Source organism: Drosophila willistoni (genome assembly GCF_018902025.1).
Source record: "Drosophila willistoni isolate 14030-0811.24 chromosome XR unlocalized genomic scaffold, UCI_dwil_1.1 Seg144, whole genome shotgun sequence".
In the NCBI taxonomy this organism is placed as follows: Eukaryota; Metazoa; Arthropoda; class Insecta; order Diptera; family Drosophilidae; genus Drosophila; species Drosophila willistoni.
Window position 1 is genome coordinate 3,944,299 of NW_025814057.1, and position 18,569 is coordinate 3,962,867.

General features: G+C 39.5%; 1 protein-coding gene across 4 annotated transcripts in view; it reads right to left on the reverse strand.

Annotated features, from left to right (window-relative positions):
* The window catches only part of LOC6639594 (teneurin-m), a 149,971-nt gene that overhangs the window by 40,363 nt on the left and 91,039 nt on the right, over positions 1-18,569 (reverse strand). For all 4 annotated transcript variants that reach the window (XM_023181561.2, XM_002062233.4, XM_047012193.1 and 1 more), the window contains exon 2: positions 14,175-14,354. In XM_023181561.2, the coding sequence (XP_023037329.1) occupies positions 14,175-14,354 (180 nt within the window). The remainder of the gene's footprint in view (positions 1-14,174; positions 14,355-18,569) is intronic.

Genomic DNA, 18,569 nt, shown 5'->3' on the forward strand with positions numbered 1-18,569 from the left:
CAAAAATGTTTAGCTTATTTGTTAGCACGAGAGAGAAAAATAAATTGTCTGTGCGTGCAGTAATTGTAAAGTACTGCAGGGAGATGACGATCATCATCATCATCATCAACATCATCATCCTAGTCATCGTCATCATCAATGGAGGGCAACACTAGAAATGTCAGTAAAGTAGTCATGTTATTGACACCTTTCTAGCCATCCACCCACCCAACCAACCAACCAATCAGCCTACTACAACTACTTCCACTACTCCACTACGACTATCCTATGAATTTTTGATGGAAATTTTCTTACACCGTTGGCTTTTTTTGGGAGTAAAGTTAAAAAGCAATTCAATCAAGGCTCAAAATCGGTTGCTTGGAACAATTTTTTTCAAATTTCCTTAAAAAATGCAAAATCAATAACCATAAACCAGAAAAAGGCAACGAAAGAAAATGGTTAAGTGACTAGTTCTTGTGCTCTCACAAGAAATCATACTGTGTGTGTGTGTGTGTGTGTAAGGCTTCTTTTTTCTATGGAAAGTATGCCACATGCTTGGGGAAATCACTAAATTTCTGGCAAGACGACGTGTAGCTAGGAGCTGGTAGCTCATCATTTATGAAACGACGCGGTCGGTCGGTGGGTGGGCAAGAATCCTCCTATATACTCTATAGTTTTGCTCTAACCATCATGCTCATCATCATGTTGATAACTGAGACTGCTTATCACGCCTCTTGCTGCCATTGCTGCCATGCCTCATGTTCCACCTAGACTCTTTCTCTCGACTGCTGCATGTGACATTTGCATGCTTACTTAAACAGGCAAAAAAGCAGCCATGTCTGCTGTTGGGTCTGGTGGTCCTGTTCGGTCCTTATCCTGGCGCTGGCGCTGGTGCTGGTGCTGGTTCTAGTTTTACTGCCGCTGTCAGTAGGCAGTCGCCAGCCTGTCGACGTCACCATCAACCCACGTGTGTAGTAAAAATCAGACGTGTGTGCCAAGGAGTTGTGTGCCTGTGAGTTTTAGACTGAGAATGAGCCTGAGCCCGAGACTGAGACCGAGCCTGAGCATGAGCCTGTGCTGCCTGTGCCATGTACTTTGATTGCTAGCACGTTACCCGTACAATTTTCGGTATGATGGCGGCAACATTTCATGATTTCTTGTACGTGTTTCTGGCTGAAAGCACGCGCTACACCATGGCTCCTTTTTCTCTTAGTTCTCCGTCATAGTAGTAGTTACCGCTGCTGCTGCTGCTGCTTTTCCGCTTGTAACGTATGCACACCACTCTGTCTACGTTCGTGTGTGTGTGTGTATGTGTGTGTGTCTATGTGTTGTTTTGCTTGGTGACTGATGATGGTTTGCTTTTCACCGAGAGTGAAAGAGACACATACCCAGGGATATAACCAGAAGCATGGGTTAAAGTAAAGAAAGAGTTTGTGCTTTTTTTGTTTTCTGTTCCTGTTCTTTTGTTTGTCTCGCTAATAAATCAATGAGCAAGAAGTTTTTTCTTCTTCTATTTTTAGTAGGCAATGATTTATGTTTAAAAAGCGAGTGAGCGCAACAGAGACAGAAAGAGAGAGAGAGAGAGAGAGAGAGAGAAGTAAAAGAGTTGAGTTAATTGAGGCAAGCGAAAGTAGTTGAGTTTGATGGATCATCTACTTGAAAGCAAAAAAAGGAAAGAGGACAACAGTTTTAGCCTGAAATGTTCGCAATGATTTAGGTTAAAGGCGACTTTCGCACTCAACAGGAATGTGACACTTGTAATTGACAACTTATTACAATTTATACCTGAAATAAATTCAGTTTTTTTTAGAACTTTAAGTCATGTATGTAGGAGGACTTTGATTAGCATTTGTATGGATTGGAAAGTATTTCCAAAAAGGATATAAATGAGAAGCCAACAAAATGACTGCCAATTTCCATGTTGCCTTCAAATTTTCTTTTACTGCTGGTGACAATTTTGATTTAAGCTCTTTCAATTTCGTATAATGATTTTTTCCGTCCTTATTTTTTCAATGTTTGAATGTGTGTGTGTGTGTGTGTTTGTGGATTGAGAAAAACTGTCAGCTTTTGGCAATAAAATGAAGTGATTTCCACACACACACACACACACACATAGATATATTTGGGATTAGGGATGTGTCGGCTTATTTAAATTTTTTCTTCTCTTTTTTTGTGGTTGTTTGTTTGTTGTCTCCCCCATGAAAAGCTGACAGCAGCTAAAAAGTATGCTAAGCTTTTGCTAATGATTTGCCATCAAGCAAATAAATCACAAAAAGCTCTTATACCCCCCGCTCTCCCCCGCTCCACAATGTTCTCTTCCTCACATAGAGATATTTAGATCCCCCTTAAGCTAAGGCTTTAAAGTAGAGCCTATAGTTTCTCTCTCTTTCTCTCTCTGTTTGTGTCTCTTCAATTTTTATTTTTATTTCCTATATAGATTTTTTCCACTCAACTAAGCACATGCAACTAACCAACCAAACAGTCAACCAGCCAGGCAGGCAGGCAGGCAGCTAGCCAACCAACCAACCAAACCCATTGACACCACATAAATAACCGTCGGTCGTGTGAGGCTGTTATAATTTATAATCCTTGCTGTTAAGGACAACAAACAGTTTTTCCTCCTGGCATTGGGGCATGAGTAGTAAGAGGTTGTTTTTGGTTGCTGCACAAATATTTTGCTCATCGTTTTTCGACCTGACACCAAAATCAGGTCACAAAAGTTTATTGGCTGACCTTTTTTTGGTGTTTTTGGTGATTTTGTTGTTGTTGTTGTTGCTGTTTTCGTTAAGTCACAGTTAAGAGTCGACATCGACAACGAAATGAGAGTTGTCACTATTCACATCAAATCAGCTAATTATTTAAACAAATGTGACCAAAAAACCAAAATGTAAATGCAAATGCAAACTAAATTACAAATATTTGGCAGAAAATGTGGGCCAAATTTTCAGTAAGCCCTTAAAACAAGAATTATATTTATATTCGGTATCTGAGACAGAGAAAAAGGGAGAGGGGGTCAAAAAGAGGGTTGGATACACTACACTAGTTAAATTATTTATTATAAATCGCTTAATATGTTGCGTCAGATGCACACACACACACACACACACACGCCACACACATATACATAGAGACGGCTTTTGTCTAACCATTTTGTTCGGGATTTCTTTTGTTTGGTTTTTGGTTTTTATGCCCCATGGGAGATGATAAAGTGGAAAGGGGAAGGATGAACATGAGAATGGCTTTAATGAGTTTCACATGAAAATTGAACTTAAAATTTATGTTCTTAAAAATTATATTCGTTTAGTTTCTAAATGAGAGATTATGTATATGCTAATAGAAAGTAAATGTAAAAGGATTATAGCAATTAATGGAAAGTTTTCTTGTTTAGTTTTCGATCGGCCAGGCAAAGTGGAAATGCATCATCTGTTTCATAAACATCATTGATAGGTAAAAGCTGAAATCTAAATTTTCATCTCGTCAATGTCTTAGTCAAAAGCCACAACTTAACCCTTTCTCGCTTGCTGCTTTTCAATTTTGGTCTCTCTCTCTATCTCACTCTCTCTTCCTTGCTCTCTCTCCATTTCTCTCTGTATTTCATTTTCACTTCCTGGCGCCTGCATTACACATAACCATCATCATAAAAGCATTTGATTTAATGTTTAATGAGGGTAGGCATGCATAACATAGGAAGTTCAAATTCCAAACCAACCAAGCAACGAACCTTTGCACCTTCCCTCCCCCTGTGCTTCCTCCTGCTGAAATAACCCACCCACCACCCCCTTGAGCCATCGTGTGCAAATTGAAGTAGTCTAACGATTATGACAGCTACTGTCATTTGCCATTGGGTTGGCTGGTTTTCACTGTACTTTGGCTTTGGCTTTTGCTTAATTCTTTTCTTTTTGTTGTTTTGTGTTTATCTGCTTCTAATTAAACGGCAATTTTGGTCCTCAGTTGACAGTTTCTCTTGTGCCTAATCAGTTTTTGCGCATGTATCTGTCTGTGTGTGTGTGTGTGTCTGGTGAAAGACTAAGCTGGGATTATGGTAGACTATATACTACTTTGTCTTCGTCTTTGTCCTCTCTCACTCTCTCTCTGTCTCCTTAGAATTCAAGCTCCTGGTGCGACATTTGAATAATGAATGCCAACTCGATTGTTTCTCTTGCTGTCTCGCTCTCTCTATCTCTATCACTCTCTCTCTCTCTTTCTTTATTCACTGAGATGAAAAATATTTACGAGCTTAAGCTTAGCCTATGGTCGCCTCTAAGCCTTTATGTCACACACTCAGCTGTCAATTTTGAAAAGGAAAATCTTTAGTGAGTGAGAAAGAGAAGGAGAGCAAGTGCGAAAGAGAGGTGGCTCTTATAATTAGGGCGTGCCTCAGCCTAACTAACTAACAAACGAACAAACTAACTAAATGACGTAACTCGAACTCAAACAGTTCGCTTTGACTTTAAACTAATGCAACCTAATTGCTGTGATTATGTCGTTTATGCATCGCATCCGTGCATACACACACACACACACACACACACACACGCACACACACATACAGACAGGACAAATTTAGCATACACGCCTAATAGTATGCCACACTAAAAGGTAAATCGCATTTATCAATCAATGCGCAAACTTGACGGCATAACCAAAACGATAATACATCTTTAATGACTTGCAAATAAGCCAAAATTCTCAGAATATCAATTCCATTCCATTCAGCACAACAGCAACAACAACAACAACAATAAAAACCCCAAAACAGATATGCCTTATGCCTTGTAGCCTTAACAGCCATGACTTTTCTTTCGATCTTTGACCTTCTGCTAGCCGGAAAAACTGGACCACATACACACACACACATACAGATACAAACACAAACACAATATGGGGTGAAAGAAATCTTATTTTCTTCTTAAACGAGAGTAGAAAAGTTTTCCATATCACACACACACACACACACACACACACACAGGGACAGAGACATAGACAGAGGGCAACATATTGTCGCACTCTATAAATTATGCGCATAACCAGAGAGTAAAGTCAGTAGAACCCAAGAAAAAGCAAGAAGCATGTAAAACAGCCACATACACACACACACACACACACACACACACACACACACATATGCATATAAACCTAAACACACACATTCACAAAGAACTATTTGGGTTTCCTAGTCGAAAAGAAAGAGAAACCAACCAAGCAGAACTATTACAATGGCAAAAAGTTTAACGAGTCATGTGAAAAGTGGGAGGACTTTCGGCATGAAGGCGGCTGCTGTGCGAGTTGTGGTGTAAGTGGGAGTGGGGGTAGGGGGTGGAAGTGGGTTTGGGGCTGTGTGGGGTTAAAATTTACTATTATTGCTTTGCCTTGTACATGTGTAATGTGACTTTAGGCTGGCAGTGGCAACCACAGCAGCAGCAGCAGCAGCAGCAACATTTGCACTTAAAGACACTTGCCACAAGGTAATGGAGATGGAGGCGGAGACTGAGGTGAGCTGAGCGAAGCTTGATGGCAAAGGAGTTGCCTGCTCTGAGAAAAACTTGTCACACTTGTCAAGAAAACTTCACAGAGATAGATAGAAAGACAGACAGGCGGGCTGGCAGGCAGGCACACAGGGAAAGAGAGAGATAGACGGAAAGACAGCTAGGAAAACCCACAAAAATTTGCAAAGATATATATATATGTATATAGAGGAAAACTGTTGGGTAAAAAAGTTTTCCAAAAAATGATAAATCAAGTGATAAAATGATGAGACAAAAGGAAACGACCAAGAGGAAAAGTGATGTAAATTACAATTTAACCAGTTAAATGGAGACGAGTGTAATGTGGTTAGAAATTAAACCAAAAACTATCTCTTTCTCGCTCGCTCGCATGCTTTCGTCTTTAATTTAAACGATTTTTAGTCGCTTGCTTCCACTCGAATATTGAATGCCTAGAAGTATGCTACAGATTACCATTCGCATTGAAGTTAAAGTCCCTTAGGTCCATAACATAAAAACCAAAAAAACAAAAAAAGAATTTCTCCCTTTCACCCAACCACAAAACACACATACACACACACACACGCACATGATGTTGGCGCTTTTCCTTTACCCGCACTCTTCCATCCTCTGAACCATTCGCTTTTTGTTGTTGTTTTAGCAAACGTTTAGGGGCGATAAAAATGCAAACAACAAACGAAACAACTAACAAAAAAAAAAAAAAAAAACAGAATAAGAGAATATACAGAAAAACATTTTGTTAGTTGCATAAATTTTGCTACTGCTATTTATTGTTGTTGTTGTTGTTGTTGCTTTTGGTCCCACTGATAAAACAGCGTCAAAAAAGTGTCGTCAAGGGAGCAACTTAAGTAAAAACTGCGCAATGTAAATATGTGAAAAAAAACAACAACAACAACAAGAAAAATGAGGACAACAGGCAAAAAAAAAAAGAAAGACGGAGATAGAGATAGATGCAGAGACAGAGAGAGAGAGAGAGAGAGCGAGAGGAAGAAAAAATGCGAGATATGAAAACCAAGTCTGAAAAGAGTCTTTAAAAATGTTTTAAACTTGCGGCAACGTTAAAGTTCATTGGCCTTCTTGAGACGACACCAACATACGGAAAACTTATTCATAATTCCTCTGCTACCGCCTGCCCTCGGCTCTCCCGCCCTGCCATGCCTGCACAGCACATGCATTCTGCATTTATATCTCTATTTACAATTTATGCTCAACGTAAAGGTAAATAACGTAAATAAAGTTGCAACAAGCTCGTTGCATGCCACCAACGACGTGACGTGGCGCGTTGTTGCATTGGTCGTTTCGCCTCCTTCATACAAATCCCAAAACCATTTCACTAATTGAAATAAATTTTCATACACGACACTGAGAGAGAGAGAGAGAGCGAGCGGAGTAGTTGAAGCAATAGGAGCTCTCAACGTAAACTTGAGCTCCTCTTTCACATGTGTGTGTGAGAGTGTGTGTGCGTGTGGGTGTGGTAGACACTTTCATGTTGCTGCGACAAAATTGCAATGACCTCGGGCAACAACAAAAACGTTATGGGGTGTATGTGCGAGTGTGTGTGTGTGTGTGTGTGAGTGTGAACCAAATATGATGATGATGGTGAAAATAGCAAAAAGCAACAAAAAATCAACTTTCAGTTGAATGACTTTTCTAGCGAATTGAAAACAGATGAGGAAAACCTCTTTAAAAAATAACCACTGAACTTGCTCAAAACCCTTTACAACTATTAAGTTCCCTAAAGTATGCCACACATATTGTCATATTTATTCAAAACAAACAAAACAAAGTGAGATCTGATTTAAAATTCGATCTTTCACATTAAAAGTGAAATTTCTTTCAAAAGGAAAAAAACAACCTAATGAATGTGCAATCAGAATGCACCCACTTTTAGTTTTTGAAAATTATCCCCCATTAGAAAGCAAATGTGATGAATAGTGGGCAAATTGGGTGGAGTGGGTGGTAGATTGTTGATTTGCTGCAAGTGCAAATTGTAATTAAAAATGCATGTAATATGGTTTATTTAGCCGTTTTCTTGCTTTCATTTTGGATTTAGGAAACCCACTCGACATGTCTCAAGATGTTTTTCACCAGCAGAGAGAAAGTCTTTCTCTCTCGCTCTCTCTATGTCATATGTTCATTTATGTATGTATGCATGTATGTGAATGCAAGGGAAATGCAAACTTTTTGTATTTAAATAATTATGCAATATTCCTTAGGGATAGACGGCATCAGCAGCTTAGCTTAGCATGGCAAAAATTTCAAGTTCATAATTATGTGATGGCTGGCTGGTTTGGGTTTGGGTTTGCGTTGCGATGCGTTGCTGGCTGGCTGGCTGGCTGGCTGACTGCCTGGTTGACTGCATTTTCCACATCTCTTCCATTTTTAATTTATTTTGAATAAGCAAAAAGCACAAAAGACGCCATGCCAAGCAACGGCAGCAACCGGCAGACTGTCGGCATTTCCCACAACGGAAGTCATCATCATGGGCTGGTGCCTTGTTTACCATCTTCTGTTGCTGCTTCATCTTGGTCTCTTTGCTTCGCTCTGCGTATACGTAATGTCATGTAATGAGTTTGTGGGTGGTTTGGGTTAAGAAAGTACATATGTGTGTGTGTGTGTGTGTGTGTGTGTGTGATGCCTATTGAAAGGCGTTGAGCATGGCATGTAAATGGAAAAATGGCGACAAAGCGAGCCTGCAGGGAACCAACTCAACTTCATATGGATGTGTATGTAAAGCTATTCTAAGCCATTTGCTTGGCTTTATTTTTCTCGCTCTGGGGTAACATTATTTTAATTAACATATTTTATATGTATGTATGTATGTACGTAGGCGCGAGAAGGGTCGCCAAGAAGTAGGAGTAGGGGCCAAAGGCAGAGGCTGCAATTTTAATTGCATAGAAAAAAATTCCTATAGAATCTCTCATTCTCTCTCTCTCTCTCTCTCTTTCCTTCCCCCATTTTTGCCTCTCTATGTATTATGAAAAATCATTAACAAAAGGCGCAAAATCATTAAAAGCATATAAATTATGCATCAAGCAACATTGCGACATTGCAACATTGCAACACACACACACACACACCCACACAACAAAATGTTGTGCTCAAACAACATTGTTTTACATACTTCTTCTCATTTTGTATGTGTGTGAGTGTGTGTGTGTGTGTGTGTTTTTTTTTTTGGTTGAGACGAAAGGGTGAAATAAAGGGAAGAGTTCACAGTATTTTACTCAAGGGTTGATGCCAGAATATGGATGAATGCTTTGGCATAAAGTTATTTCATATAAGCACCTAAAAGTATGCTTTAAGAAATTGTTAGGCGAAAACTTCTAGGCGGCAGCAGGCAGGAATATATACACGTTGTATAATTAAGTTGTTGAGAGTAAATTTCCCAAGGTCTGAGAATGCCAGCAATGTGAGTGAGCGTTTTGAAGATGCTGTACACAATAGTTTAGGGTAGAAGAAAGATTAGTTAACCTAAAAATAATAATATGTGGCTATAATGTTTCGGGATGAAATTCAGCTGAAACTCAATGACAGAACAACAACAGCAGTAACACCGAAAACTATAAAGTTGCCCTGTTCATTTACCGCATTGCTGGCCGCACTCAATATCAATAAATCTTCAACAATCTGCACTCAAAAATCAAAAGAAACACACACGTACACACACATACACACACACACACATTGAGAGTGGGAAATCCACAGACAGGCGAACATAAAATGCCAATTTCTAGTTTGCCAAATGGTTATTGCACGGCTCTATAAATGCAACAACAACGAGAATAACACCCATCCTATGGCCAAAATGGCCAAAGCTTTTACCTATAGAATATAGCCATATATATGCACACACACACACTCACAGAGAATCCTCCTCTCTCCAGTCCGAGGATATGGTAGAGTAAAGTTAAGTGCCAGAACATGGCAGACGAAGCCAATTTGTTGCGCTCCCCGAAACGAAAAAAAGATGAAGCAAGTTAAACCATAGGCAAGAAAAACGCATTCAAATGGAGATCGCATGAAAACTAGTGAGTTCTAAAAGGGAGGAGGGAACAGAAGAGGGAAGCACTTTTGGTACTAAATAAAATTAAAATTGTGCGTGGAACTGCATATATATATATGTATATAGTATATAGTATGTATGTACATTCCAGTATGTCCATTTGTCTATCTTTCTTACTCTCCTGTCTCTCTCTCTCTCTCTCTGTGTTTTTGTCTCACTGACTGTACTTAGCACAGGCATAAAATATAAATTACTATGCTGCGGCCATAATAAATTTCAGTTTGCGTAAAAACGTAAAATTTATATTGAGTGTGAGCAAGTGGGTTGGGTTGGGCTATAAAGGGGTGTGTTAACGGGGAAGGCGGTAGGAATGGGGGCGGGGCTAGTAGGTAGATATAGTGCAGTACAAAAACCCATTATGAATGAATTTAGTAGCAGCAACAGAAGCAGCAAAAGGCGCAACACAGCAAAAACCAAAGCTACCAATGCTCATCCTTTTTCTACCCTCCCCCCTCCACCCCTCGTTCGGTCCTCCTACATGCATACGCTTTATATTTTATACAAATTTAAAGCACTTTCTGGCTATCTCTTTTTCTCACTCTCACTCACACTTGCACACACACACATCTTCACGTTTCGCCTCGGTATGGGTTAAATTTACGAGTATTTCCATGACTGGACAGCAAACGATAAACCAGAAAGCAATAACTGGACTCTTTCGGTTCGAAAGTTAGTTGAAGGACACTCACAAACACACACACAAGAGGACGGACACAGACAGCAGTAGACGAAATGTAGGCGTGGCATTTTTACGCTAGTCTAGGCTTGTCCTATGTATAGTAATAGAATGTCTGGTGCGGTCAATGACAGCGTAAACTTTGCAAAACTAACCTCGAAAAAAGGCGATAAAAAATTAAAGCAACAGGACGATAAATAGAGAGAGAGAAAGAAAGTGGCAAGACGAAGGGGGTGCGGCATGCCGCATCAAAATGCCGCAATGGTTGGGCTATTATAATGAAAACATAGCAAACAGTTAGTTATATATGACGGGGCAGACGTAACGGAAGCCACTTAAATTTGCATGGCCAATGGCCAGGTTCGAGGCAAACTTTTAAATACAACTCCCAGGAGGGAGAGGCTAGCAGGCTAGAGGTAGAGTAGGAGAAGAGTTTACGTCTGCTTGGGACCGCCACAAAAGAAATATGGCAACTTTCAGTCACGGACTCGGAAAACTTAAATTTTCTCTTATACATATATATTTGTTGGATTGAAAATTTCAACAATTTTCGATATGCCGACACGATCAGCCATAAGAGTATACTTAAGGCCTTCAATTTTTTTTGTGTTGCTGGAACTTTAGACATTTTTAACTGCATTTATTCATGTTAAAGCTTTAAGTATTCCCAAAAACCGATTCAACATCAGCTGCAGCTGCGGCATGCACAAAAGTATGCAACACATTTTCCCATCCACCCACTCACTCGCTCACTCTCTCTTTTCTTCATTTCTTCCTGTCGTTTTTTTCTTTTTGTTTAACTGGATGCAGGGCAAAAAGCTGAATCACAGCCACACGGGGTCCCCATCAATATGTCGACATTTGCCTTTGCCGGCGCTGGCTCTTCGGCGGGAGGTGATAGGGACATAGGGATAGGGATAGGGTAGATGGTCGGTGTGAATGGAAGGATGTTTGGGAGCCATTACCCCACCACTCGCTTTGGCAATTTATGCAATTTTTCTGCTGAGGATATACATTTATTTGTTGTCTTATTTCGTCCTTTTGGTCGTGAGTGTGTGTTGTGTTGTGTTTTCTCTTCTTTTTTTTTTCTTTTTGGTTTTTTTGCCAACTCTTGGCCAAACTTTTGTTTCGTTTCTGTTTCGTTGATAACTCCCATGTGAGTGTGTACCCAATCGTGCAGAATGCCCATTTTTATATATAATACATACATATGTATATGTAGATATATTTATGTATGTATTTGCATATATGTATGTGTGCATGCATGTGTGTGTGTGTGCGTTTCTGTGTATTTGCATACACTCTCCAGTTGGAAAATTTAAAAATAAACCTTCAAGCAGAAAAGTTCTTCTTGATTTTCTTTCATTTTGTTGTCGTTGTTGTTGGTTTTTGTGGTGGGCCTCTCCGTCAACAAAAGTCAACAAATAATATTTTTGCATGAAAATTGCAAATGAAAATATTCAAGCCAACCTCCCAAAAAAATCTCAATTCAGATTGAGCTTCTCTCAATATCTCTATCCTCATCAGCATCACCATCATCATCATCATCATCATCGTCATCCTCACCTCTTTTTTGGCCATATAAATTTGGGTTAGTTTAGGTTTTCCAATAGGTGCGCAATATTTTTCTAGGCATGTTTATCAATTTATGCATAAATGCAAATAGAATTCCATAAATAGTCATTTAATTGCACTTTTGGGCGAATGCAAACAAATGAGATGCAAAATAAAGGCAAACTGCAATACCTTATCGTAGTAGGGTTAAGTGTGCGCGTGTGTGTGTGTGTGTGTGTGTGTGTGTTTGATAGATTAAAGTCCCTTTGAAGGCAAAAATATTCAACCACTGAATGTGTGAGCAGCTGGGTTACTAGAAATGTTGTGAAACAAATGTCTTGGAGAAATTTCGGGTCTTCGGGGTTTGGAGGAGGAGGAGGTAAAAAAAAAACATAAGAGAGAGACAGAAAAGAAAATTATATGCCACGCAGGAAAATCAAGACAAAGCTTGGCATATATATGCCACACACACACAAACACACACATTATACTACTCCATTTGCATGTATCTCTGTTGTTGTGTCTCTGTGTGCAAGTGTGCCTGTGTGTGTATTTGTACAATGCAAAAAAGTAAACAAAAGGCGGCAAACAAACACAACAGCAGCAGCAGCAACAGCAAAAGCAGCCATAGCATCAGGCCGAAAGTATGCTACACAAAATGTATACACACATGAGGCTTGGGCCAGGCAAAAAGAGCGAGGTAGCTAGTAAGTAGGGTAGAAGCAGGGTATCCGGAGGATCTGGAATGCCGAGTGGAGTGAAAGGCAACAATGTGCGTTTTGTTTTGTTTTGTTTTGAGTTGCCACTCTGTTTATTTCTTTTTCGTTACTTTTGCGCAATTTTCTGTTGATATTTCAGAGTGAGCGCCCAAATGTATGCAACACACACACAGAGAGAGAAAGAGAAAACACGAACATTTTTGTTTTATTTGTTAGCTAGCTGCAACGACGACGACTGCAACAAATGCATTTCACAAGAAATTGAAAAGAAAATGAAATGCAATGCAATACCATGTGCCATTTAAATAGAAAGTTCATTTTAGTTAGAAACATCTGCGACACAAACATCGCCCCCACCCCCCGCTTCGTCTTTACTCAACAAAATGATGTATGAGACTGGAAATTGATGAGCAAAAATGATAAAGACCAAAAATAGTTTGTCCTATTTTCCCGCAAAAACGAAAGTGTTAAGAAAACAAACATTTCGAAATTCATTTTCCATTTGATACTTTCACAAAGTCTAGTAAATAGCTTAGCCTTTGGGTTCACACATCATACTTATGTGTTGCAATCTCCAAACAATATGTTTATCATATATTAAAGTATAAATTGTGTGGTTATCCTCACAATATGCTTGAAATTGAATCTTTGCATGTTGCCCTTCGCTGATTGATTCTTTACTCTTGGTTTTTGGTCTTGGTTATCTATTTTCATCGGATGAAATCAATTTTGTTGACCCATTTTCTTTTTGTGCGCCCCAAAGTTCAATTTTTTTGACCCTCTCCTCTCTTGGCCTTATTGTCCTTTTGTTTTTGTTGATTATAAAACATGGCACAGTCAACAGCATTTCATGCCTCGCATAGCATCATCATACCCTTGATGCTATGTTGCTGTTGCATATTACACATGAGTTCTAACAGGAAAAGGTTGCCGCAGTTTGTTGTTTACTAGTTTGCCATTTTTACCCACTCATCGTTTGCTTTTGGTGTTTATTTTTTCTTGCTCTTGTTGTTGTTGTTGTTGTGTTTGTCGAGGGCCCTGCGGTTGTTGCTGCCGACTATTTTCACTCCATTTTTGAATGGTTTTATCCCTAAAGCCTGCTTGCGGATATGCATAGAGAAAACAAACACAAACAAGCACATACATATATAGCGACAAACAAATAAACGAACGAACGAACGGACAGAAAAAAAAAGAGAGTGTGACATAGAAAGATTCAGGGGAAGCGGAAGGGAGAAAGAAAGATTGTTGGAAAAACAATAAATGGCAAATGTATAGAAGCGCAGCGGCATTTTAGGCGCATGGAAAACAAAAGAGCTGAAAATTTGCAAAAATACTGCTGCCAATGCCGATGTTCTCCTCTCACTCTCCAAATCCATTTTTCTTCTTTTTTCCCATTTTCATTTTTTTTTTTTTTTTGCTTTCGTTTTTGCATTTTTATAGCAATATGGCAAATGGAATTTTTTCGTGCACTGAGCACGCTAAACATTCAAATGAGTCAAGTGGCTTTTTGACCGTAGAGGCCGCGTCGCGCCTGACGGGTTTTTTTTTCAGGAGTGGGTGAGCATTGGATTTGCATACACATAGAAATATATATGTGACAGCTAAACATGGATCCCATATATCTATATATCCATCTATATCTATATAGTTGGTTAGTTGCGGTAGATACTTACTTAGATTTCCACTAGGAATGTAAACGTTGCCCGATGGCGTTCGCACCAAACAAGATGGCTCAAAGTCAACATCATTTGGATTGTTAACAGTTAAACGACCATTTTGCATGCGACTCATTGTCGGATTACGCGGCGGTACATCCGGCGGGGCCGTTGGCGTGACTCCTTCCAGGAGGAAGCCTGCAAGAAGCAGAAAAAAAAGCGAAAAATACATCAGTTTCAGTTGAAAATATTTATATATAGTTGTTTAGGTAATTAACCTACAAAAGCTGAACTCGCACGATTTGAACTTGGTTTACAAAACTTGTACCTTTTCTCTTTGTTGTTGTTAAATTGTTTAAACAGTTTGCAATAATATTATGTTACAATTTACCAATAGCCTAAAAGCATGCTATGCTAAATCAGGTGGAATTGACTAGAAATGCAAAGTCTCTTATACTGAACAATAAGTTATCTCTATGAAATTTAGTCTCAAGATCTTAAGTAGATGATTGATTTTATCTCGGCTTTTAACTGCGACTGCATCGCAATGGGATAAAAAAAAAAGTATGCATTCATTTGTAAACATTTATTATGGCTTCAATTAAAAGGAAGTAATCAAAAATTCATTTGATAAGATTCAAAATTTAGAGTAATTTTTGTTTCAATATTCGTTAAAATTTTATCGAATACATTTTAACAGGCCATAAATCTTTTTGCATATGCATAACACACATACATATTTTTAAATATTCTTAAATATTTTTATTATCTGCCTTTTAAATTATCGTTTTGTTCAAACGATACGAAACGAATCGAAATAAAATATGTTTCGACAAAAAAAAAAAAACAGCAACAACAACAACAGAAAAACTCATTTAAAATGCATGACTTTGAAAATGCAAAAACATTTTACACACAAAAATCTAGTTTACACACACACCCACACACACACACACACATTGACACTAAAAGTATGCAGTGAATATTTAAACAACTACAAAATGGTGGCGGATTATGGGGAAGGAGCAGGGTGCAGCCGGCGGCAGGGGGAGAAGCTGGTGAAGGAAAAGATACTGCAATCAGTGCCTAGCAACAACAAAAATCAGACCCAAAATGAATAAAAACGAAAAAAAAATGGAAATGAAATTATTTAACAGCATAGAAAATTCAATTTGTCTTATTTTTTATTTTTATTCTGTTTTTTTTTTACGTTGGGCATTTCTAGCTAAACAAACAGACATACAGACGGACAGACAGACAGACAGAAAAACCAAATAAACCAACAAACACACACTGGGCCAGGCCAGGCCAACAGCATGCCGACAAAAAGATACAAAACTCTAAAATACAGAAAATTACCAAGGCAAAAGGCAATTTCCAAGCGAACGAAATAAATAGGAAAAAAAAGCAAGAGGAAAAAAAATCGAAATGAAATTCAATTTGCTGCGCTAAAAAATTTCAACATTGAGATAGACCGAGAGTGCCAAAATGCCTTTGATATATACAAACACACGCACACAAACAGAGGAGACACAGACCGCCCCCGCCCCCGCCAACGCCTACTTGGAGTGGGTGTTCGTGTCCTTCTCTTTCTATCTATAATAAATTTCAAAAGCATTCGCATTCATTCGCATAGAAAATTTTAAGCTCATTTATAGGCTTAAAAAGCAGCAGAGACAGAGACACAGGCACCAGAGAGTTAGTTGAAAAGATAGAGAGAGAGAGAGAGAGATAGGGAGACAGAGGCTAAGGAGTCGGGGAAATGCGGAGTGCAAACAGGATGCTCGACAAATTCAAATGCCAAAAGCAAAAAACAGTAGAAGAAATGGATGTAATAAAAAGCAACAACAACGAAACGGAAACGCCAACGGCTCACAAAATGAACGAAATTGTGGAAATTTGTTTGAGATTTGTGCTTGGCGCGAAAATTATATCCTGTTGGCCATCAGCAGGCTAAAAAGAAGAAGCCCTCTTAAGTTACTTTAACTTTAGTTTCAGAGCAAAGGAAACCATTTTATCCATGATCAGTTAGTCGAGATCTGTTCCGGATGTGCTGGAAAAAAGGAGCAGCAAAATCTGAAAGACTAAAGTAGCCAGCCAGTCAAGTGGCCAAGCCAAGTCAATTTAAGAAGATTTTTTATAGCCATCTTTTCCTATCTCCCACTCTCTCTTTGTGTGTGTGTGTGTGTTTGTGTGGGAAATTTAAGCTGCGGAAAATATGACACCAAGTTGGTTCGCCGGGAATAGCCGCAGGGCCTGCGCATTATCGTTAAATTGAAACGCGCCCTCATTGGACACCATAGCAGGCAGCTCGGTGGCCCAAATGCCTCCCAGCCTGCCACTGGCACCTACAGCAACAACAATAATAACAAAACGTTGGACTGACTGCTGCCAGCAAAGATTATTTCACGCGGTTAAACACAGCATCAGCAGCATCAGCGGCAGCGGGAGCAAAATTTCGGAACCAAAATTCAAAATTGGCATAGAGAAAGACACACAAACATACACACCCAAACCACCCACTTCAGCTCCAGCTCCTGCTCCTGCTCCTGCTCTATCTGGCTAGCTGGAAGGGAAAGCGGAGGTAAACTTGGAACCTTCAACGCTCTGCCGGTCAGCTGTGATTAAAATTGAGAGCAGTTGTCCCCAGTCGGGTCGCTCGTCCCTCCCTCCAGGCGGATTGTTGTCGGTCGGTCGGTTCGGTCGGTCGGTGAGGAGAGGCGAAAATATTTTTGGACTTTTGTCTTTTGGCTTGCGTGTAATTAGATTTCAGATTTAAGGCGCTTAAAACTGATGCGCAGCAAATTGAAATTGAAAATGCTTTTGACAACATTTTTAGACCCACAGCAGCGTGTGAGTTAGTGTGTGTATGATCGCGCTCGCGTCCTTGCGTGAGAAGGAGGAGCCAGAAAGTAGGCAACATTTTTATGCATATCAATAGAACCGAATAAAAAGTGATTTCAAATGGAATGCACATCAAAGTATAATTAGAATTACAATGAATTATTAATCAGTGTTCAATGATAATAGGGGGGAATACATGGCAAAACAAATCACTTTAAATGGTTTAAGCTTTGTTTATTAACCAAATGTTTTCTTGGCCATCAAAATTCTATCATGGATATTTTCCATTACCATTTGACGACATTTTTTAGAGTGTTTAAACATTTGATTGCCATACTTTTTTCCGTTTTCATTTTGTATTAAGAAAAACATTTCCCCAAACATTAGCATTGCATTTCGAGCAAATTATTTTGCCATCAAGCGTAAAAGTTAAGCTAAAAGTGCTAATCTGCACTATCCACTTGCCTCCTTCTCTCTGGCATTGTCTGTCCTGCCATTTGGCACTCTCAACAACGATTTGCATACACAAACGATAACATCATTTAAATACACATAAGCAGCAGAGGGACGACGACGAAAGTGAGAAATAGAGGAAGGGAGGGCAGATAAGAGGGGGGGTCAACCTTGTGGCATTAGTTTTAATATTAAACAAAAACAAAATAGCAAAAATGTCAATTGTGAAGCCACAGTTCCTCGTTCTTTCCCTCTCACATAAGCTCTTTTGAATATGGAGATGGACACAAAAACACACACACACACATACACACACACACACACACACACACACACACATAGATGTGAGTCAAGGGCTTAGAGAAAAAAAAAAGAAACTACTGAATGTGGTTGGCTCGGATCGGGAGGAGGATGTTGGAAAAGATGAGGCGATGACAATGGCAATGTCGGCGGGGGCCAAACAAAAGTAGCTATTCCAGGACCTGCAGCAATGATTCGCATCCAACAGCATCAGCAGCAGCAAGAGGAGCAGCAGCATTCCAGACAGTCGTAAGAGCAGCCAGGAACCAGGAGTCACAATACGAATGCCAAACGATGCAGTAGTCGATGTGTGTTTGTGTGTGTGTGTATAGAGTGGAGCGAAGGGAGAAAAAGAAGACAAAAAACTACTCCGGGGAATGTTAATGGTATGGGAAGAGGAACAGAGTAAGTGAGAGAAAGAGAGAGCGAGAGAGGGAGTAGCCTGATAAGCAGCTTATCTTCATTTCTACAACCCCCAGCGTTTATTTTGCCTTCTTTCACTGATGTTGCTCTACGTTCTTGTTCATGTTGTTGTCCCTCTATGTATGGGTGTGTGTGTGTGTGTGTGTGTGTGTGTGTGTTGTCATTGTCGTTGTCATTTTGAATGCGAATTGTTGTCCTCATCGTCGTTTTTGGTACGCAAAATGTGTAATGGCATTTCGTCAGACGGAGCATGAAAAAGCGAGGCAAAAAGCTTTAGTGATAAGGCAACAGCAGGCCACCTCCACTACCAGAATGCGGAGACGGTTGTGGGATTGGAAGAACAGCCAGCATAGGAAGGATAAACACAGCAGGGGCTTGTCGCCCATAGAGAGA